The following is a 24,387-nucleotide window of genomic DNA, read 5'->3' as shown; positions in this document are numbered from 1 at the left end:
ACACCCCTGCTCTAATGGGTCACTGTGACAAACAGAAAAACAGCAAGAACTCAGACTGACCTCACAATATGTCTAATCTGTAAACTGTTAAATCTGATTTGCACAGAAAAGATGTGTCCAGTCATGTTCACTTCATTACATAACATGAGATTATGAAACATGCTGTCTGGAGTTAGCGGCTCTTGGCAGGTCTATATGTTAGGACTCTCCACATTCAGATCACTTCACGAAATGCTGATGTTGTATTTTTGCTTCATTAAAATGGCATTCGATAGTGTTGATATAAATCTGTGATATTCAAGAGACAACATGCAGGGAAGAGAGGCAACCACAGCAAAGAAATATTACAGGGGGGTTGGGCAAACCGATCAAAACTCCCCAGAGGGCTTTCCCAAACTGTCAATACAAGCATGCACGATGTCCCACAAAAACTACAATCAGCTGGCTTCAGTATCTGCATTACTAACATGACTGAACCAGTGACACATACCACAGCTCACAGAGGTGACCCAAACCAGTTCATGACAGCGGGGGGTGAAAGCCACAGCTGGTTCACAGCGTCAGTACAGAACCGATGCTGCTGTGAAATCCAGAAAGATCCAGTTCAATCCACCACAATCGGATGTCTGAGACAGGGATTTGGGATACATGTGAACGTGGGCCAAAAATAGGCCTGATTGACTGGCAACATGGTGGGCTCAGGGAAGGCTAACAAGCAGAACATGATGTGAGCAGATCAGCTGGCTTGCATAAGAGTAATACTGTAAAAGCAGAGCTGGGTGGTTGTTGGAAAATCTATGTAGTCTACATGGCACCAGAAGTGGAGCAAAGGGTCAGAAAGCTAAAGAAAGAGGCTGCAGATAAAGAGTGACAGTACAAAGGGCCCCCATCACTTACTTCACAGGTTTGCATGTAACTACTGTGTATACACTGACAATTTATGGCCTAACAGTTAGATGTTAGAGACAACAGCTTAAAACACTGAGTAAATTCTACCTATTTTTTATTGTCATATTTAAATATTTTATTATTATTTAAGATATTTAGTTTTATAAGATGATATCCAAAGCTGTGATTTGACTTTATAATGACATTGCAACTTCCGTAAAGTATTTATTGTCCCGCAAAACAAATATAAACCTTCATATTACCTTCATATTTCCAGGGTTTACAAATAATGTGGCTGTGTAGTAATAAACAAGCTGAGATATTTGTGTTTAGAGTTTATACATATTACTTAATTTAGTTATGAGTTTGTAATGGAATTAAGCTGCACAAACAGACCAATTGAGACTAATGAAGGGTAAAGAAATTTAAAAATGTTTATTGTATTCCTTCAAGGTATCGACTAAAATAATACATAATGCACTTCTCCAGTCAAACAATACCTCCATTTGATCCTTTTTGTACCCAGATATAGAAAAATGACTGGGCTGTTTGTACCATTTCGCTTGCAGCAAATCACCGAAAGCGTTCTTTCTTTAATGGGATGTGTATATTGGTCCATGACTGCAGCAGTTACACCCCATAACCTATTGAAAAAGTTGTCTGTGCACTTTCAAAAATGTTTTTGTGTAAAAATCATTTGGATGGGGACGATTGATGGAGGCACTTTTTGCAACTAAACGTTTCCATTCACATCATGGATATTGAAGAAAGTAGAAAGAAAGGTATCAAATTATATACTCTATTGTTATCGATATCACTGTAATGGTGCTGGTATAGTAATCTTTTAAACAATACACAGCCCTGCTATTGTGCTCAAGAACTACTCTTAATATGCAGTGACAGACATGTCATATTTCTTTGTGTAATCTCACATAAAGCCAAGATCGGCTGAGTCAAAGCCCAACGTTTGCAATTGTACACTTTATGCTCATAAAATTACCAAGCCTCCAAAATAAAAGGACTTGTGGGAAACAGTTTAACACCTGGTTCTCTCTGACAGGTCAGGCAACTGATAATGTGACCCTAGACCCCTGCTTCAAATAGCCTCAATGTTGCTGAGCCCGACCAAGCATGCTATAAAAATACATCTTGCGAAATAACCTGTGATCCTAAATGCAGACACAGAGAACAGAAGGAAAAGCAAAACCCTCAAAGTAAATTTATTTCTGCTGTTCCGAATCATTAAAACTACTATGTGTTTGTGCGTGTGTGCATAATGCACTCATAACACCAACAAAATTATAGGTGTTGAGCTACACTGCAGAGATGGCGAGCCAATCCTTTACGGAGGAGGCTGATATTTACTGTACATGGTGTCAATAAATAAATACATGACCGCATATTCTGACAATGAGGAGCATCTAATAGAAGATGTTTCAGAGTAAATTACAGAGAGCATGAATGTGCTGCCACACCTCATCTCGCTGGCAGAGTTCTGGGTATCTAATGCCAACACGAGGGAACCAAGGCTATCTATATCGGTGTCTGATGTCAAAGTCAGACCAGCTGTTGTGGGCTGCATCAGTGTGACATAAATTGAATTTTTGAGTAATCCTTTAAAGAATGCATCTGTATGCTGGAATTCATTTTGTCGTCTTAAAATAGAAGTATTACTTTATACAACCGCACAATCCCTTTAATATTGAGTGACACAGTGAGGACATATGCCGTGACACATCACTGCAAAATACACAAACTGTCCAGTAGATGCTTTTTTTTATGAATCTGGGGGTGAGAGGGTGGCATCAGGGGTCAATATGATCACAGGAAGGAAAGAGGCGTGGATGTTAAAATCAAAGAGTTCAGATCTGTCTGTGACACCTCCTTCTGTTAGATGGGCTCACGTTAAACTGGTAAGGCAGTAAGAGAGAAAGCTTTAGGTAAAGATCCAAAGCCAACTGATCTTGTGAGAAACATCAAAATCCGAAACCCACCATAGGAACCCAGCGTGCTGCTGCAGTGTTTTGTCTTTTATATCCTCTTCCTTCTGTGTTCAGTCTGTTTTACTCACTACTCATGTCTCATTTGGTCAAAAAAAGGCCTTGGTAAGACTATGTTTGTATCTTCACCTAGGCCTCGGATATTCTGGTGCACAGAATCTGTAATGGATGTTGCAGTTTTACTTGAACATTCGTTAGATACATTTGTATGAGAGGAATGGAAAACTAGGCATAATGGACTTTTCAAATCTGTCTTTACTTCCATCTTCAAGTTTGTTAACCCCTTAAAACCTGACAAAAGTGGCCTGATTTCTTTCAAGTACATAAAAAGATGGCGATAAGCAAATTTATGAGAAATAACCCCCTAAAAAGTAGTAAGACATTAGCAAAAGTTAGAAGAAAATTTCCTGTAAAATTGTACACACACACACACACACATATAAAATAAGTAAAAATAAAATTAAAATTAAACAATCTAAAGAAGAAAAAAAAAGCTAAAAAATACATAACACAATTTTAAATACATAATTATAATAATTTTAAATGTGGCTTTCTGTTAATTGGCATCATTTTATTTTACTTTACTTCATTTTTTTTTGTAATTTTCTCTCACTTTTTGTTGAGGCCATTTTTCTTGTCACGTTTAATTATGTCTTGCAATTTGTTGGACATTTCTTGCCAATATAGCGTTTGCCCTTTCTGCATGTTTTCAGAAGAAATCAAAGTATTTGCTCAGGTTCCAAAGGTTTTAAATGCCTGTGAGAGGCATTTCACTACCCAAAAACTGACACTGATTCAGGATTCAAAGGGTTAAAACGATGTGTGCTTTATGAGAAATCTATGAAATATGCTGTGGACACGAAGCCCTGAAAGTCTGTATGTGAGTTATGCAAACTGGTATTTATTTTTGGACTACTGGCAGTAGCATTTGAGGCATAGTGTAAAAATAGAAAATGCATTGTGGATCTGGTTTATATTCATTTATTGTCACTTGTAAACTTGTGCGGGTTGAGTATACAATAGTTATATGCATTACACAATATTTAAAAAAACCCTAATGATAGTCTTCAGTTCAGCATTACTTTGCTCTAACTTTGAGTTTACCTCTCCAGCCCTGTTGTTTCAGGCAGAGAGAGAACAGATGTCTCACCAGTGACCACTTGAACGCCTCCTCATGCCTGTCTTTAGTATGTCAACAGCATGTAGAAGGAAGGGTCTTTAAAAGCACGTGCCTCTGGCTGTCACCACACTCACCATGTTCACAACTTCTCATTTTGACATAGTCCTTGAACAGACATAAAAACGTTTTAAGCCTTTTAACCGCTTTGTGCGGCTTGATTTCTTTCATAATAGAAGCAGCCCAAAGCAAGAATCCTATTTACTTCTGAAGACATAATAAGATCTGCAACACACAGGCTGAGAGGAGCAAGCAGAGTGCCAGGGATAGGCTAGGTTCAGACACTCCCACCTCTCATACCACACTAATTCGCAGGCGAGGCCTGAACATTTGGAAAGTATTTGACTAATAATCACTACATATGCCTACAGACATGGAGGCTCCACTATGATAGTGCAGAGTGGACAGCCTTTCAATGCCTTTGATCCTGTAGGCTACTCAGCAGCCTCTTGTGGCCAGCCTGGGTAAATAAAGCCCCCAGAGGATACTGAGGGCCAAGTTTTAGAGACAAGAATTTCTCAAAGTAGAGGAAAGACTCTGTGTGTAGGATTTGAAAACATTCAAGCTTTGGGGGTGTTAGTGTTTAAGAAAGACACTGCAGTTGTTGCTACCAACATGAAAGATCCTATAATCACATGGAAAAAAGCTCAACCATACACTCGGTCCATTTAAAATTAGATATTAAAGCTGTGTCTGATGAGGTGCAGCTTTTGGCTATACTGCAGGTGCACCTGTTGGTAAAGCCATGAAAGCATAATCTATAACAGCACCAGGGAAAGCACCAGTGTGACTAATAACAATAATGCTGGCTTCATTTTATGAAAATATTCTATTCAGCTATGACAGGGTGACAGTGGACCGGCATGCACAACTAGCAGGCACAACACCAGGACCCTGAAGAGAAGTAGCCATATCTGATTCAGCCATCATAAAATGTATTATTTAGGGGCGTTTTACACTGCGACACATCAGAAAATCCTGCACCTGCACCTTAGAATTTACTGCCATTACCTGTTGCTAAACAAACAGGGCGGACAGAGACTGAGATTTTGCAACACACCCTTAAGTCATAGGTACCTCAGGTGGCTCTTGGAAGAAAACTGAGACTGCAGGACACACCCTGTTTTGGTGATATAAACAGCAATGTTATATGAAAGCCCTGTGGCATGTTCTCATAAGTACCTCTAAATCTTGTTTAAACCTGTAACACTGTTACATAACAGTTGGTATAAGAGGTCTGAATTATGAATTGTGGGCTGCATTCTTGCAGAAATCTAACGACAACTGTCGTAAATCTTTTGATTTACACCTTCAGTCAATAACTGAACTAACCTTTTTTGTGCTGACAGACCTCCGTAGTACTCGGCCATTGGGTCCAGTCACTCTGGTGTTACTGCTGCTGCCAGAGGGCAGGGTACTCGCAGATGGGGGGCTGGAGGGAGTGCCAAGAGGAGCCGGCTTCTTCTCTGCCAGGTTTCTTTGAGATGCCACATTGTTGTTCTCATTGAAGGTCAGGGACCTCTTTTCCTGGGCATCCCCACTGCTCAAATCAACATACTGTCCACTTTTGATTAGGTCAAGATAATCTTTGAGTAGGGACTGGGTTGCAGGATCACTCAACCAGTTCAGAAAGAGCTCGTCCACCTTCATTTTAAGGACTGGCTGGAGGACTGGTGGCGATGGCATTTTGAAAAATATGGCTTTTTGGCTCTGACAAAACGTACCTGTGAAGAAAAGAGAGTGCTGTTTAAATCAGTCAGTGGTGATCAACTGTCAAAAAGCCATACTTAAGTAAAAGCACAGATTTCTTACCAGAATATATGAATATTATTTGAGTAAAAGTCTTAAAGTATCTGATGTCTATACTTAAGTATCAAAAGTTATTTTATCCTAAAAATGGAGCCTACATTACAATTTAAGAAAATTTTAAATTTTAAATATAATTTGAAGCATTTTAAGAACAAAATCCCGTTATTCCTTTCATTCATTCATCCACCCTTCCCTTCCTTTACTATTTTGTTGTAAATAATTAAAATTAGGGGAAATGTAGTGGAGAAAATGTGAGAGTTGAAAATAGTACTGTACTGTACTCTAAGGAAGTATTATTACTTTGGTACATATACACCACTGATCACAGTACACCTGTCTGTTTTTGTACTTCGAGCACACCCTAAATGAATACTTCCACAGTGTAAAACCGATGAGCTGACGGAGTTGTTATAAATGAAGTGACTGACAGAAAATAGCACTTGCAATAGCTTGGTGTCACCCGTTCTTGTTTTGAGTACACACCAAAACACTCACTGACGTTATTGGATTTTAGCGCGAACCGTCAATGCCGTAGCCCACAGGCAAAAGTGAACGTTAACCCATATTGACCCCGGTAGCTATTTTTTAACATCCCTGTAAGAAATACAGCCGCCTAAACCCAGCATTTACTTAGCGATCGTCACTTAAAGCTGACAGACTATTTCGGAAAGAGGAGCCAGGGTCGACAGAGTTTGTAAAGTTGGCGTTAGCTAGTTTTAAGATCAGCAGGCAACAACAGTTTGTTAGCTACGGTAGCAAGCTAACGCTAGCCGGCTAACTAAGGCACCAACCTTTGATTGCACGGACGGTGAGACCAAATGCGTTGATGAGACTCTACATTACTTCCTCTATAGGCGAAGATGGTGCACTCGTTTGTGTTTATCTGTGATTTACAAAAGAAACGCTGTATCTCCGGTGTTCATTTCGCTGAGCAGCAGCACGGCACACAAGCACTACTTCTCGGCTCTCGTTCCCCTGGTAACCACAGAGAGAGTTAACGCGAGATCTTCCGCGGGGTGAGAGTTCATGCCCCCCCAACGGTTTTTCCTCCAGGAAAATGTACCAAACCGCCCACCTGTTAAAACTAAACTCTGCTTGTTTGCTCGCTGTAGTGCACAAAATATTACTTTACTCCATCTCCATGTCCACTGCTACAGTTTTCTCCATTGTAAGCCCAAATCCTCGTTGGTGGGAGATGTATTTAGAGCGTTTACCTGAGTAAAAGTAGCAAAACTACAGTTTAAATCGCGCAATTTGAAGTCCGTCATCCGAAATCCCCCCTAAGTAAAGGTAGGTGAGTAATATCAGCAAAATATTTCAAAAGTGTCCCAAATAAAGTACACATTTCGTTGCAGAATTGCCCATGACAGTGTTAAATTAGGGCACTACTACTGCTACTACTACTACTACTAGGCCTTACCACAGCTACTAGGCCACTACTAGTACTTTTAATGTTGTAGCTGATCGAGGAAAAGGATTAACTACCTCAAAAGTTTGCAATTTAATATGTGACAGTCTGACAGTTTTAAGATACATGTGTATTTTAAAGGTCCAGGGTCGAGGATTTAGGGGATATATTGGATGATATGAACTCATGTTGTCTGCAGCCCCTTTAAAAATCCTAAAATGTCTCAAATTCAGTAAATATAGTGTCTTTAAAGTCATGAAATGGTCTTAAATTTGAATTGGTGAGGATTTAATTGCCCCATACATTGTTTGTTAATTTGTCTCTTTTTGTCAACATGAGTCAAGCTCTTCTGTGGGAAAGTCCTCATTTCTTTAAAAATCTTTAAACCTACCTCTGAATCTGTTACTGTCTTTCTACTATAAACTTGCACTTACTTGGCAAAATGTAGATCGACCTAACTCCACTATTTTTACATACAGGGCCACATACAGTATGTATATACTACTTAGTTTTATACTTGGTTGCAATGTTTGAATAAGATAAAGATGATTTGAACAAAAATCAGTCTTAAATTTGGTTAAAAAATATCTCGAAAAGGTCTAAAAACAGTTAACTACTGTGTCTTTTACCTGTAGATGCCCTGAACTGACTTGCCTCCAGTGCTGTATCCAGTTGTCTTTATGCATTCATGGTCCTCTTCTGCGGAGTCCACTGTTTTGTTTAGACAGCAGCCAAGAACAAACAAACCAAACACTGGCTCCAGATAGGGCCATTCGGGTTTTCGCGTCGGCCACTGTAGTTCTCTGACATACTAGGCACACAGGAGAGGTTCCAACTTTACCGCTAGATGCCACTTAATCTTCCACATTAGACCTTTAAGTAAAACATTAAGTAGTAGTAGTAGTTGGAACTTTAAAGTAGTGTAAAGTTTAAAATAAATGCAGTAAAGTAAAAACTACCATATTTCAAGAAGCAGTGAATCATCACCAAATTGCACTCAAATATTGAACACTATGCAAGTCCATCTTGCATAAACACAGTCCACAAGAGACTGATATGAAATATGTGATGCAGGCATTCTTGATTTTTGCAAGTTGAGACGTACACAGAGTTGAGTCAGCATTCATCACATCTGTAATGATCATCTAAATTCTTTTTGTCATTTTACGTTTGTTTGTTTTCTGCGGTGCACGATCCAAATTCAAACTGGTCATCATTGCAGTACTCTTTTCCAGGAATCTAATCCTGTGTGTTCAATTTAGCCTCTTATGAACTTGATCCTGACTCTCTTTGCATGAATAACAATGATACATCTGTGCCTGATTCCACTCTCTTTTCTCTCCTCATACCCCTACTCCTCGAAGCAGCTGGGCCGAGCACCTGGTGTGTATGGAGCTCGACACCCTTATTGATTACTGCAGGGAGACATCGTGGCTCCCTCGCTGCATCCCCGGCGTGGAAAGCAAGCAACACAGGGAGAGGTCAGTTTGAATAATGGGCACCATATTTGACACCTGGGGCAAAAAAAAATGAAGTGGATTGTTTTCAGCAGGACGGTACTTTCCGAACTCTGTATCTCATTCCAAATCAACCACAAACATATTAATTGAATGCACATTTAAAAGATGAAGAAACTAATTTTGGTTGCACTTGAGTGGCAAACATGTAACATGAAAATCACCGAAACAGATTTTATGATTGATCACAGGGTCAAGAATTAATGGTACAATAACAATTTCACTTGGAATTATTTTCACTCACACAAGCATTGAAACCAAAAACAACAACTTGATTACTTCATGTCTCTGCAAATTCAGTGTTGCTTGGTAATTATATTTATCATTTGGGCAAAATAACAAATTCAGTCTAGACTAATTTGTCCCTTTTGGCAATGACAATTTATAGCCCTAAACAAAATCAAAGTCAAGTTTTTATGTGTGCTTCAATTATTATGTATTTATTTGTTGCCAATGCATTTATTTTGTTTTGCACAAGTATTATTATTGAGATGCAAAAAAATGAAAATGTTACATTTTGATGAAGGGATCAAGCAGTTGTTTGCTGATTTACCAAAAAAAATCACCTGACATGGACTTTATTGATGTGTTTGTCTGTATTTTCAGCATGAAGGACATTAGGGACACCTATCTACCCGAAACCTCTATCTCGTTAATAACCGCTTTTAAAGTGCCTGTAGCCTTTTTGTTAAGAGCAAATTAATGGCGGTTGTGGGGTTTTGAAAATTATTGACTGAATTCGCCTGATTGCTTCCCTTGATAACGCCAGCAAATCAAGTCTGAAACATTCAAAGTTGTCTGAGGCGCAGCACGTAATGAGAAACCTCTTTTGTTCTTTAGAACAGCGAGCCTTACATGTGTTTTAGAGCCTAATCAATATCAGAAATGAGAAGAGAAAAAGTGAAGGTCTTGAAACTTTAAACTTTGCAACTTTTCAAAGTGTAATTACAGTGTACAAATAGGATTTTACCCAAAGCAGTGTGCATGTTGTTTTTTCACGCCTTGAAGGACATTTCAAAGGTTTGGCCGAAGCTGAAACCACAGGGGGACAGCTGGTTAGCGTAGGAAAGTGTTAGTGAGGAGTTCATGTGTGCAGCTCTCCCTTACTGCTGTCAGCTATGCTATATGGGCGCTCTGTGAAGTAGGCGATAAGCAATCTGCTCTAATAAGGAGAGTGAATAAAGTTGAAAGTGTTGTGTTGTAGCTGTGCTCTGTAGAGAGTTATTTGGACCGTATTATAGTCTATGCACATAATAGAATAGGCAATGGGCCATGGTTATTTTGAGGTTTAAGTTTGTTTCACGTTGAATAAGTTAAGACAAAACTTTTTTCTCTTTGTCTCTGATTTCCAGATACAGATTTTAGATTTTGAATCCACTGAAGTGCATCAATTACTGAAACAACATTCCTTAACAACTCACTGAATTTACTTTTCACTTGTTCAGCTGCATTAACGAAACTGATTTAAACATGTATGGATGGTTTAAATAGTACTTTGGCAAGTGCTTTTCCCTCATTGCAATCTAACAGTCAAACAAAATGTGACACTCGATTCCCAGATGGTTGTCATTGTAAAGGTTGCAGATCCTTTGATTCTGATCCAAGCCTTTATATCTTCAAATGATCCTGTGGATTCTGGTGCTGCTGACCTTGAAGTTACAAGTCTGCAATTTATGTTTTCAGACAATAGGAACTTTTCTAAGAACAAACTCTTGTTTGAATCGAACATAGAGATCTCAGAGTGACATCGGTTTGCGCTCGCTTTGCCACTTTTGTCTGATCTGGTCTCTTAGCCGTTGTTAGGCATTTAGTTACATGTTTGTGTGAGCTAGCCAGTCATAAGACAAAACACAGTCATACAAAGAAATAAATTACATATCTGATTCAAATATTCCAACATTATTTGAACAGTTTTAACCGGTTTGACAAAAATATAAAATGCATACAGAATAAAGTTCAAACACTGGACACTCAAAATACACAAATCATTGTAAACTTTGATTTTAGTTTTTCAATTTTAGGATTTATGTCTTTGTACTAAATATGCAGTTGCACGTAAGGCTAGGTGATCCGGAGAAAATGAAATATCACAACATTTTTGACCAAATACCCTAATGTCGATATCATGGCAGTATTGTCAATTTGACTGTTAGTGCTTTTATAAAATATTACACAGTGAGATTTTTGATAAATAATTATCAGTAATGTGGATATAATGACTAAGTGGGTAATGGAAAATGATAGAACAGCTAGAACAATCTGCTTAAGTTTAGAAAATTACATCACTTTACTGTAAAACCAGGAAAAGACAACACTTACCATATTATAATATCCAAAATCAATATCTAGTCTAATATCACACTATCAATATAATATCAATATGTTGCCTAGCCCTGGTTTCATGTGACATTGCAGTTAGTGGTGGTGTATGCAAAAAGTCTCAGAATTTATTTCAGTGTGAAAAAAGTTAAATTTCTGTAGATGTTAAATACTTTTTTCCTTAAACAATCTGTTATGTAAACTTATATTATTTCTTACACATTTTGTTCATTTAAAACAACATCAAGAGAGGGAAAAGTACTCTGTGGTTAAAACTAAAAAAAACAGACAGATGTAGGAACTGTTTACAAAACTGGGTATGACGAGAAGTCTGAGATGTATTTTAAAGTCATCATTTTAACTGTTTGTTAACTATTAAAACAACACCCTGCAGCTATGTTCTCATCACCAACTGCACAGGATAAATTTCCTTCTTCCTTCTTCAGTAGTTTACTGTAAAAGCAGTGAAAAGGACATCAGCAAATTACATTAACTGTTGTTTTTATGATTGTATATATTGGACTTTGTTATATGTGAGCTACCTGTGGATGTGTGTAAAAGTAATAGTGGCGTAGAGACAGTGCTTTACCTCTTTTGAACAGCTCACAGCCACTAGTGAGCATTTAGGGCTGCATGTTTTCATCTTCCACAGTCGTCTCCTTCTCTTATCCAGACTGTGCAGAAAAAAATGTCTGTAGCTCCTTTGAATGGAAAAAAGAGAAATTGCGAGAGACACAAACCTCCATGAGATGTGGTATTAGGGCCAGAAAACAATTTTACAGTTAGTAGTTTATTTGAATTATCTTATTTTGCTGCCTTAACTGGTGGAGAACTTTTGCTTATATTGCACTTTACATCAGAGCTGCACAAATTACTGATTGGTTGTCAACCATTAGATAGATCGGCAACTATTGTGATAATTGATTAATCAGTTTGAGTAATTTTTTGAATAGAAAAGCAAAAACTCTCTGATTCCAGCTTCTTAAATGTGAATATTTCCTGTTTAATTAACTCCTCTATGACAATAAATTGAATATATTTTGCTTGTGGATAAACAACCGATAAACAACTGATTGACATTTTTAGTTTTTATTTTTTTACCATCTTATGACATTTTAAAGACCAAACAGCTAATGTACTAATTGTTACAATAATCTACATGTTAATTGACAATGAAAAAAAAAACTTTAGTTGCAGCTCTGCTTAGCATTATTTGCCTATTGACATACATTTTGATACTATTTTAGCTGGAAATTCTGTATAGACCTCAAAAAGATGTTTCCATTAAATGTTATCGACAAAAACTGTTATCTGTGGGTAAAAGTGAAAACTCAATTATTACTCAAATATGCGTCCAAAAGCAATTTTGTTTAATAGAATATATTAAAAATAACTTATTGCTTAATTCCAGAATATTTGCTTAGCCTCTGAAAGCTGGAAATAGAATCATATTAGGCAAAGAGATGACTTACCCATGATATTTCATGTATTTTCTTCAAAAAGTTAAAAAAGTATTTTACAATATTTTCAAAATTGCCCCCAAAGCATATTTAAAATGACCCTAAAGCGGTGTGCACATTTCTCTACATGCAAACTTACTCTTATTCTGTTGCACACCTGACTTACCTGAGCCACCACAGTGGTCCATAATTTCACAATTTCTTCCCGCACCTCTTAAAGTCGGCGTACACCACTACTCCAAAGTTCAGAAGCAGGATAGATGTGTAGATTTTTCTCTGTCTGATTTCCAATAATAGCCTCACATTGTTGAAATAACTGCTAGCATAAAGTAACAATTTTACAAGAATGTAGCTGGTCTAGTGATATTTTTGACCAGAAATGGCTTTGATCTTGGTCTTAAACATTTCTCTGTTTGATATGGCTTTCAAATGAACTGTGGTATGAACCTCACTTTCCGCCTCCCAAAATGGCATCGGGTAGTGATGAGCCTTCTCATAGCTCTTTCATGGCTACACTGTAAACACGCTACACTGTTTTTATTCCTTAAGAAAATCACAGGCGGAGAATCAAACTGTCTTCAGTCAACATTTAGATTCCTAATACGCTGTGCGAAATGGAGCCGCAGAGGAGGAGACTTCTTTCATTAGACACTTCACTAATGCTCTGAAGTTTGCTCCTTCCATCTGAGATGACTTTAAAAGAGAAACAATGCCTCTGCCTATTGGGGTCTTTGGAGATTTTCTCTCTCATCACATATTAATGAAAGAGGTGGCATGTATGGAGTTGGAGAGCTTGAGCAGGAAAAACCTGCGCAGCTGCCTTCATGTTCACAGATTTATGACAGACTCATACGTTATGTGTATGTGACATGGTGTATGTTGTGTCTCAAGAAACTTCACTGTTGCAAAATCTGCACGTTTTCCTCACATGCAGCACGAGCATGTATAACATCAGCCTGTAGAGGGCACACTTCACCTGGGATGCGTCACCTTTTCCAGTCTCTTTCTCTGTTTCTGCACACACATAAACAATATTCATTTGGGTATAATCATCTTATATCAGGTGCAGAGACGGTATGAATTAGAGGTGAGCTCATGCCAGTTATTCTGATGACTGTACCAAACATCACTTTCCCACATTGGCCCTCCGTCTCTCCTTTAATGAGACAGGCCCGTCAAGACGGAACAGGAGCTTTTTGATATCCTCAGAGGGGCATGTCGCTGCGGAAACATTAACGCTCATAATTCATAGCAAATCAAGAAAGATTTTTTTTTTTTGGAACAGAGGATCACACCAATTACCAGTTGTTTATTGTTTGCTATTGTTGTGTTTACTGCAGTCTAATCACATTTGGAGGTCGGCCACAGCACTACATCAGCTCCAAGTGGAAAAGCTCTTTTGAAGCCTTTCATTTCGTTGTGCCATATTAGCTGCACTGAGCAGCCCTAGACAACACGCTGCCTTTGCTTTCAAGATAAAAAGAAACAAGCATTACATCACTTTCTAAATAACTTCACGGATTGAGGAAATTGCACGTAAATCGGTCATCTCAAAAAGAAAAAAAAAGAGCTGTAGCCCATTAAGAAAAATGTGTTTCATGTATTAATTTGCCTCAAGATAATAATCGTTTACATAATGACTTGAACATGGGAACAACTGTTTGTGTTCGGGGCGAGTGTTGTTGGCTGCTCATGTTTGGCCAGACAAAGCTCCCTCTTTTCCCCTCGCACCCCTCCTATGGAATAGCAGATTCGTGGCATGAAAGCAAGAAAATCATGGAAATCAGCAAGGCCTTCATTATACCAAGGTCATTACAGCTGGCTTTTATCCTCCTCTGTACTTATAGGAGGTAAGGGAATCCTATTCTCCATCACCCAAGGCCTCACCTTTGAACACACACACACAAGCTCACACCAGGGCCAGAATCTGCTCTCTCTCACACACACACACACACGCAAACACACATCGGTCTCTCTTTCATTTGGCCTCCTTGAATTTCATCATTCATTTTTACATCACATTAGCGTGGCGTGTTAGTGGTCGGCGTGCCTGCATATAGAGGGCGGTTGTTACTTCAGGAAAAGACTGAATAATGCACGGGAAAAGGCAGAGGAAGGCTCGAAGGGAGTCGGCAACAGCACTGATGATCATCTCCTCGAACCGTATATATATGAAACAGTTAGAGTATACATGAAGCGAGATAAATAGATCATAGAGCTGCTTGGAATCTGCATCGAGAGGCTACAAGGTAAACTAGAATGAGGTGTTTTGCAGCAGCACTGTGGGGTTTAGACTCAGTTTAATATGGTAGAGCATTGATTTGATAATCATAAAAGCTTTTATTTCTATAGTCAGGCTCTGTCTCCTTACATTCACAAAAAATCAAGAAGGTACGGAAAAAAAACTTGAGCAAAAGGACTGGAGTGCCTCACTTAGAGCTGCAACGATTATTGATTAGTTGTCAACTATTAAATTAATCGCCAGCTAATTTGATAATCAGTTTGAGGATTTTTTTTTTGAAGGAAAAAGGTCAAATTCTCTGATTCTGGCTTTATAAATGTGAATATTTTATGGTTTTGTTACTCATCTATGACAGCAAGCTGATTATCTTTGGTCTGTGGACAATGAAGACATTTAAGAACGTCATTTTCGGGTATGGGAAACACTGACATTTTTCAATGTGGTGAAAGTGTTTCAGAATTTTCTGACATTTTATAGAAAGGTCCATGGTTGAAAAATGCCCATCACCATTTTAAATGACGTTTGAGACATCTTTCCTAAAATCTCTGAAAATGCTGAAACATTGTTTTTTGTCAGTTTTTGACGTAATGTCCTTTTGTCCCATGTCCCATTTTCTGACCTTTTATATACAGTCGAGAATTATTGGATTACCTGAGAAAATAATCAATAAACACATGGATCTGCGATGAAAATAATTGTTAGTTGCAGCTCTCGTCTTGCTGTTTTGTACCAAATTGTTAAAAGTTACTCTCGGAACAGTGGAATCTATTAACAGCAAATTGTCTTTTTGTAAAAGACCATTTTACATCTTTCCAGATAAAGGCTTGTAAAATAAAGCTTTAAGTTACTGTAATTAGCCCATTACTTTCAAAGTAACCCAATCTCACAATTTGGAGCAGAAAACTCTCGGCGTTAATATTTTTAATGAGCATCACAAGACAGTTGAGTCTTACTCAATGGCTCCATCAAAAAAAAGGAATAACTGTGATCTTGAGGGGAAGGAAAGTGTTCTCTTAATGTGCGCCAAAGATGGTCTCTTCTGTCTGTCTCAGCGGCTGTGTCTGATTTGAAACTCTCCATTGATCTGATACCACCAAGAACTGGCCTGCATATTAAACCGACGCTGTGATACAGCTCCTCGGAGACGGATGAGTTCTGTGTGTGTGTCAGTGTGGAGGCTCATGGCTATAGTCCAGATTCAGAGTAAAAAAAAAAAATGTATTCAGAGTTATGTGCTGTCCATTGATAGTCATACAAACTGTAATATCCCTCAGAAGTCCAGCTCAGCGCCTGCCAACACATTGGCCTTCACTTGTGATGCTGACATCATATAATCTCCAGGAGGAGCTTGGAGGTTTCTGTCCCAAATCCTTGATCTGGTTCACCTTACAGGAAGAGCCTCACTGTCCGTCTTCCAAAATAAACAGGCTCATTATTGTACTCCCTCTTGTCCGAGGCACACAAAACTGTCCTCCTGTCTTTAGGTAGTGAAGCCTCTCTTGCTGTTGCAGCCCATCTACAGTGCATTAAAAATATTTGAATGTCCTCATCTGGTCTGCATGGGAACAGACTACAGGCCAGGAGATATCCGGTTTCATGCAAGCACTACATGTGCGCACATAAACACACAAGCAAATGTTCCCGTTATCAGGGCCGTAGCACTGAATTATGGGCTCTGTGCATAAACAGTCTCTGTGGGCCCCCCTGACTTCTTTGATTTTTTTTCCAAGTCAGTCTGCTTTTTCTCTCTTCTTTTTGAAACTCTAATTTTACTTTCTTGGGGAAAGATGTGTCTGTTGGCGCTCCAGCAGCAAAAGCAGTCACTCACTCTGCTGTAGCTACATTTAGCTAGTGTATGGATGGACTAAACCATTATGCACTTTTTAGGGTTGAGAAAGCTTCCACTATCTCTTTCATGCAAGTTGTCTTTCAAATCATTTATTCAGCCAATTTTAATTTAGTTATGGCACTAATTACAAAATAAAAAAAAAAAAAAGAGAACAAAACCAGGTGTTTCATTTTCGAGGGGAATAGCACCAAATTCTGGGCCCCAATGTATAAGCAGTCTCTGTAGGGCTCCCCAGCCTTCCTCTTCTGATCCATGTAAGTCTCGTGCACCTTTAGGATTTTTTTTTTTGTATAAAGTAAGTTTTCTTTTTTTTTTTTCTTTTGCTGAACCTAAATTTTCCTTTCTTGGAGAAAGATATGTATGTTGGTGCTCCAGCAGCAAAAGCAGTAACTCACATGGCTTTAGCTACATTTAGAGGCAAATCCCAGTGCACGGGTAGACTAAACCATTTTGCGCCTTTCATGCTTTTATACAAAGTTCAGTCTTTAAACCAATTTATTAAGCCAATTTTAATTTAGCTGTGGCACTAGTTATGAAACTAAGAGAACTAATTATGAAAAACTAGTTATGACAATCAGTCCCACTTTTCCCCCCACTACGACGCCCCTGCCTCACATAGAGGTTTTCCTTTTCATGCAGAATGAAAACAATCCTCTGTTGTCTCGCCGTTTTTGTGTCTGAGCACCAAAAAGGACGCACACTTCTCAGATTAGGGCTGGCAGAAGTGCTCGAGAGACAGCGGCGGAAAAGGATGAACATTAAGCACCTGATCGGACAGGATCAATGAAAAGCAATTAGATGATAAGTCTGTGAGAGCAGCGCACGACTGCAGGGGCCGAGACCTTTACAGCAACGGGGAGAACGAGGGGATAAACTGTAAAAATGTGTCAGACAGCTTTTTTTTTTTTTTGATCTTCACACATGAGGTGAAGGAATCTATGCAGCTGTGATGATATGCACATGTGTACAGTATTTATGTGTGCTTGTCTGCATGCACCTCTGTCTCCTTGTGTGATTTGGCTTATGTGTTTTGCCTAACATCTATTGTCATAATGATGTGTGATTATTAAGGGAGCAGGGTTTTCACAGCAGGGAAAAAAGGGGGCTGAGCCGACAACAGGTTGGGCCTCCCTTTGTGTCTTTGTTTGAACGCTCAGCAAATACATATTCATGCTCCCAATATGCACACAATAGCACACATTTGTTTATAATCTTTGTTTATTTGGGTTGCATACATTAACGAAAACTCGTTTGTTTTTTTTCTTTTTTGGCGGTTGTGATGCAAACAGGGGGCACAAGGTAACGGCAAAGAAAGGTTTCTCGTAAAAAAGAGGTGGACGCAGCCTCCAGGAGCCGATGCCTTGTTATTTCAGTAGTATCCCTGGGAGAGGTTAAGCTCTCGCAGCAGGCTAGCTATTACGGTAAACCGGGGTGCGCTGTGTTCTGTGTAGGCTGAAAAAGACAAGTTCTGACCATTAGCGTACCTTCTGCGCCTGGTTCTGGAGTATAAAAGCACATGAGAGTTTTTCCTCCAATTTGTGGGTGTAGTGATGACACACAACAAATAACTCTGTGCTTAATCCAGGCTTTGTTAGTTTACTGTAATGTTTTTTTCTTTTCCTCTGCAGCAACTAAAATCCCTCATTTGTGGCCCTTAAAACTAAATGAAGGTAGAAACACAGGTTACAATGAAGCGCCTGTCCCCCCTGAACTGGATCCATGCATCTGCTGCTTTCCGACACTAGATGGCTGTCTGTGCTGCTTTGTGTCTGCCCCGGTGCAGCTTCTCCGTGCTGCTGTTATTGGCCCTGGAAATGCAAGGCTGAGCAAAAGATTTTTGTTAATAATGCTTTGAGACACTTGGGTTATGAAAACACACAGCTGCACAGACATAGCACCCAACTTAATGTTTTGATGTTTGAATTTTCCAACCCTTCATTTTTGTATGAAGTCACGAACAATGGATTAAATATACTGTCATCACAAAAGTCAGGTACAGATGCACACTCAGTGGGGTGAAAGTGCATTTGAGTAGATTTAAAAATAAACTCTATGCAATGTCAATTTTAATATAAATTCCACAAATCTTCCGGCGGATCAGGAAAGACTTCAATTACACTGACAGATCTCAAAACAAGTCAAGGGTGCTATTAGTGTCAAAAGCAACCACTGAACACATTATTTATCATTCCAGTTATCGTATAATTATTCCAGCTCCTTTTCCATGCCTTTTTCCTTGCATATTAGTGTATTTGCCGTGTGTGTTTTGCAGGAGAGGCTATTTGTAGTTTCATTATGTGCAGTAAATGCGACCACATAGAGCACTTGGTTGCAGTATTGACTTTGAAGATTGCCTTTCTTCTTCTTCTTCAGAGGCCGTCCGTCTCTTTAGCCCGAAGCTCCCAAACCGCACAGCCGGCCAGTTCGCGGTGGCCTTTTATTATGATGTCAGCACTTCGCTTAAAGAGCATTCAATATCTCCAGGACGACCGTTGGTAGAACATCAATAGAATAATACAGACACACACACTGGACGGCGATTGCTCATAGCCGGCCAGTTCATTTGCTCATTGATTTATTGGTAGCTGACAGTGTAATGGAATTAAGTAGCAGTGATTATCACGACTTGAGCAGGTTGTTTGTTTGTTTTTTCTTGCAACTGTTGAGAGTTTGGCAACAAAGAGATAGAAAAAACACACATGCATTTAAATCTGCAAATGCAATCACACATGCACATAAAACACATCCTGCAGTATTTGAAGAAATTAAGAAGTTTCCATGTGCTGGTCACATCATGTGATTTCTCATTTGACCCTCAACTGACGACAGAACTTCCCGAGGCTAACAGCCAGGTAATACGAAGAAATAGCAGGAAAAACAAATGAGTGAAGCAGCGGAGTATAGAGGGGAAGGCCATTAGGCCCGGTCTGATTTGCAGCCCTATCAAAAGATGGTGATCTAGCAAACAAGCAAAGCTTTGTCAGACAGTTGCAACAAAATCACCCACATAAATCAGCGTGTGATTACTTCAGGAGCTGGGGTTATTGGGTGCTAACAATGGTGTGCATGCTCTTTAACACTCTTAAATAGTAAGCGGCAGCTTGTAACAGAAGCCTTGCATAACCCCAATCTGTCTTTTTACAATCCAACAGCTGGAACAACAGGAAGCAAAACAAAAAAAATCATTCATTCAACTGGTGTCGGCCTGTTTTATCTTCATATTGTCACCATGATGCTCAAATCAAAACCCTTCAAGATTTACAGAAGTTTAATGATTTAGTTGTGCTTTGTCTGGATTGTTTGTACACACGTGCACGTACACACCTCCACATCTCGATCTGCCGCTGCATCTCTGTAATTCATGCAAAATGAAATGAAAACCTTCTTAGCAATATGCAGATTTCTTTATGCAAAGCAGCATTACCTATGGTGCGCGGACGGCAGCTCACGCCTTTGATCAGCCTCTCTGACATTCTCTAACTACTGAGAAGAAAAGAACTTAAAAATTGTAAAGGCTCTTAATTGAAGTGAACATAAAAGAAGATACATGGTGTTAATTGGTATACGCTAAGAATAATCTAGACCTTGGAGACCACTGTCCCTTACCGGCCCCCCTGCCAAAGTGTCAGGATTTACATCTTTAATTCAAGATTTCCCCACATTAATTACCTCGCAGGCAGCGAAATGCGGATCACTTCATTTTAAAGTATAATAAACATCCAAATAGTCCCCCCCCTCCTCTTCCCCGTCCATGAATATCAATTTTTGTTAGTGTGCAAAGCCTGGCTCTGCTGTTCTTAAGAAGGTTGTGCAAAAAGTACAGAAGCGGGCTGTGAATGTTGTCCAGAAAGAATTTTACAAATAGAGATACATTAAGAGAATAATTACAGTGAACACTGGACGAAAACTTTAATCATTTATTCAGAAAAAAAAGTCATAAAGATGGAGAATTAAAGATGGTGAATATATTCAGAGGTCACTGAAAGATGCTGTGTTTGCTGTTTTTGTGTGCAGGTGTTGCAGGATGTTGTTATGGGAAATACACAACCTGTTTAAAGACAAAACTAATGCAGGTTTAGATTGAAACCTGTTTCAGGACAGCGTATTTGGCATGGTGTAATTTTGGCATGATGACTAATTTGTATGTGTGTGTGTCTCTGCGTGTGTGTGTCCGCTTTGCAGTGAAGTAAAGCAATTTGAACACTGGCCCGCAGTATGACCTTTGATTATGAGAGGAATACAGCGGTGCTCATATCCAGGGCCTCTCCGTTTCCTCTCAACATGATGAATGGGACACCCTCAGCTGCAGGACAAAACAACCATTCGAGGATCCTAGGTGACACACACACACATGTACGTGCACGTGCACACACACACAGAAATGCTGACAGACAAATGACACTCTGATGGAAAGTGAAGCACTTTTAAGTCCTTAAATGCCACTAGCAGCACACCCAGTCTGTAATATTACAACACCTACACTTATGTCCTCGTGTTTAAAGCACATTTAACACTGCGCTGCCCTTGAAAATAACCAGCTAAGCTGAGGCTTTTGTGCTGTGTGCAGGTTCATGTATGGATTTATTAGCAGAAAATAGAAACATCCATTATGGCTTATTGAAACAGTTTCAAACGCACCCAAATGTGGTTGGAATTATGCAGTTTATTAAGCAACAATAAGCAATTTATGTAAACACAGTTCAAACGAGCTCCTGCTCCTGTACACCTTAAAATCCTCCCTTTTTTGAAGTGGTTTTATTTTGGGGTTTTCATTGTAATTTATTGGCTCAAAGTGCACGATCCAGTGTTAAAACTGATTTGATACGGAAACCTGCAGGGACATATTAATTAAAATAGCAATCTAATTAGCATTCCACTGTGACCTAAAAGTTGAATATTATTAGAGCTGCAACCGTCGGCTGTGATGAAAAGAGCTTACATGACAGTGAAATTGAAATTCAAAGAGCTGGAGATAATGTACACACAGATCAAAAGAACAAACGGTGGGGAGAAAAATAACACACCAAGAAGTTTTACATTTCCTCACAAGGGGGAAAAACCAGCATGTGCACACTCCTGCACCCACACACACACACACACACACACACACACACATGCACATGGGAACACACTCATACACACAGTATTAGGTAGTCTGGTGTAATTTAATCCAAAAAATCTGCAAGATACGAATATTGATGCTATGACAGTGAGTTAAGACCAGGAGTAGGCGTAAACTCACTCACTGCTTTTTATTTGCAAAACAGGCTGAAAAAACAACTTTCTTAATGATGAAAATTATTTGCAAATTTTGTTCAGAGTGGTACAGAAGTCTAGGTGTGGGGATCCCCGGAGGCCCCCCAATATAATATTATCCCAATTCTTAGTCATGATAGACTATTTTTGCAATTCTAAACATTTTTCGATATGCTGATTATTGTGTTAACATATATTGGGATATTTTGTGATTTATTACCAGTTTTAAACTGCAGTTTCCCGTCTGTTCATCTCACTTCTATCATTTTAATTGCAGCAAAATGTATCTGAAAAAGCAATAGATGTTAATATTCTAGAATGCCAAAAAACCCCACTTTAATTTATATTTGCAATATTAATAAGTTACATAAATTTAAAAAATCAATACTTCTTGTGTATCAGTATAATATTGCCACACAAAATATCCCAGTACTATGTTGTATTGATTTTTTCCTCCACCCCTACTAAAGTCATATGAGGACAGCATGTTAAAAGGTTGTGTCACTAATGTCATGAAATAATTTTTTATGCCATATCAAAGTGCTTCAGTAACTGTTTTAAACCTGTACTGGTATACTGGTACCATGATGACAGCATTTAAACTTCAAAGTGTTACTCAGTGTGAGAGATACACAACTTTAGTTGTTGGCAGTGATTGGCTGTTTTGTGCAGTGATGCATCACTCAGGACCAGTGGTGGAAGACCTCTGATAGTTTACTTAAGTAGAAGTGGCAACTCCATTTAAAACATACTCGTAAAAGATGTGTACTCAAGTAAAAGTGCTATCAGTATTATCAGTAAAATATCCCTTTCATTATCATTATTATTATTATTTTTATTGATGCATTCAAGTGTCCAGCATTTTTTAAGATAATCTTTGGTATATTTTTCCTATATTTGATAGTACAGCTGAGTGTAGATGGGAAATTGGAGAGACAGAGAGGAAGACATGAAGCAAAAGGCTCTGTGTAGGAATTGAACCCGTGCCGTTGCTTAGGACTGAGCATTAGCAGTGGTACATGGAGTGCATGTTCTACCAGGTTAGCTACCAGCTGAGCTACCAGAGTGCCCTGTGTAGGCAGAGCTGATATTAACTACTTTATAGACTGCTGGGTATTTTAATCTATAACGATGAATTATGTTTCATAGATCAAATGTTGAGTATGGAGCATCTGAATCTGCAGTGTAACTTGAAACTCATCTCTCAAATAACTGTAATAGAGTAAATTGTACAATGTTTCCCTCTTGAAGACAAAGAGAAGAGCTCACTCACACACTGTCTCACTTATTACTTATTTTTATTTTTTAACATAACGTTTTGGTCCATCAGACCCTCATCAGGCATATGAGCAGTATCACCACAATTTGATGAATATATACACAAAGAGCTGCCTCGGTGATCTGGTGATCCAATCAGAGTACAATGGATATTTGTTTGGCTAAAACTTCCTCCAGACAAAATGTGTTAATAGTCAGACAGTAACATTTGAAAGATAAGAAGTGTACGAAATCATTCACTCTAAAAATCCCAATAAATGAAAAAACATTCATATAACCTCACAATTATTTTCCTCTAAAATGTAGCAGAGTAAAGGTATAAAATAAAAATGCTCAAGTTCAGTGCAAGTACCCCAAAATTGTGCTTATGTACAGACCGAAGCGATGCCATATAAGTTATTTACAGGATATTCACGTAGTCTGTTAAGCACTGTTTTCAAATGAAGTAAAAACATCAATATTTATTGACAGTTTTGTCCAGATGTATCAATAACTCAAATGACTGTATTATCTTAGTGCTGGAAAACATGTCGATACATTTTTTCTCTTACAAGATGTTTTCTGATGATGGTCGACTTGAGGTCATAGGTTGCCAGCCTTTTTTTATTCACCACTTTGTCGCTGCATGAAATCCAATAACCTTCACAGTCATACTGAAGTATAGCTCTCCTACTGTACAGCTGGGAGAACCAGAGGAGAGGTTTACATCGCTCCGATCATTGACACTACACTTGAGCTGACATGTTTCATCATATCACCAAACAAGCTGCTGCTCACACTCTCTGGGCGTCAGGTTAACCCAGATCAACTGCCACAGCATGCCCCCGATATACATTAAGCCTTATACAGGTCATGACAATCAAAACAGTCCTCACAGGGGTCAGCGCACTCCAGTCCGCTCACTGTTACTTTTGTTTAACCTTGAGGGCTTCTGTGCTTCCTCTGCATCCCTTCGGGGAGAGTTGCATATTCCTGCCTAGCCTTGTACACGGGCGCTGAGCAGCCTGTTTTCTGGGTAAGGGCCTCTCCTAGTGCTCTACAAGTGGGTGTGTTAACATGTGTCCCTGCAGTGGGCCAGCGCACCAGCAAGCCAGTGATAATTATTCATTAGTATTCATTAGTGTGAGGTGCTGGCCGGTGCGGGGCTCATGTTGAATCAGTGTTTTGACGAGGCCTCGGCCCGG

The 24,387-nt window shown here is 39.0% G+C and overlaps 1 protein-coding gene and 1 long non-coding RNA gene across 4 annotated transcripts in view; one reads left to right on the top strand and one right to left on the bottom strand.

Moving 5' to 3' along the window:
- ppp2r3b (protein phosphatase 2, regulatory subunit B'', beta) overlaps window positions 1-6,831 on the bottom strand; it is a 30,595-nt gene extending 23,764 nt beyond the window's left edge. For 2 of the 3 annotated variants that reach the window (XM_088083500.1, XM_088083501.1), the window contains exons 1-2: window positions 6,666-6,831; window positions 5,398-5,789 (exon numbers count right to left, since the gene is read on the bottom strand). In XM_088083500.1, coding sequence (XP_087939626.1) covers window positions 5,398-5,751 — 354 coding nt within the window. In that variant the 5' untranslated portion in view covers window positions 5,752-5,789; window positions 6,666-6,831. The remainder of the gene's footprint in view (window positions 1-5,397; window positions 5,790-6,665) is intronic. The other variant, XM_042494985.2, reaches the window with a different exon arrangement.
- A 163-nt stretch (window positions 6,832-6,994) lies between these two features.
- Window positions 6,995-21,016, top strand: LOC148188545 (uncharacterized). Its single transcript, XR_015777688.1, has 3 exons — window positions 6,995-7,164; window positions 8,650-8,763; window positions 20,852-21,016. It is a non-coding gene; the product is annotated as an uncharacterized LOC148188545 (long non-coding RNA).
- The last annotated feature ends 3,371 nt before the right edge of the window (window positions 21,017-24,387 follow it).

The sequence above is a fragment of the Plectropomus leopardus genome, chromosome 10 (assembly GCF_026936395.1).
Source record: "Plectropomus leopardus strain MGB_pleo_1.0 chromosome 10, ASM2693639v1, whole genome shotgun sequence".
Lineage (NCBI taxonomy): Eukaryota > Metazoa > Chordata > Actinopteri > Perciformes > Serranidae > Plectropomus > Plectropomus leopardus.
The sequence above is the reverse complement of the archived record's forward strand: the minus strand, read 5'-3'. Positions and strand labels throughout refer to the sequence as shown.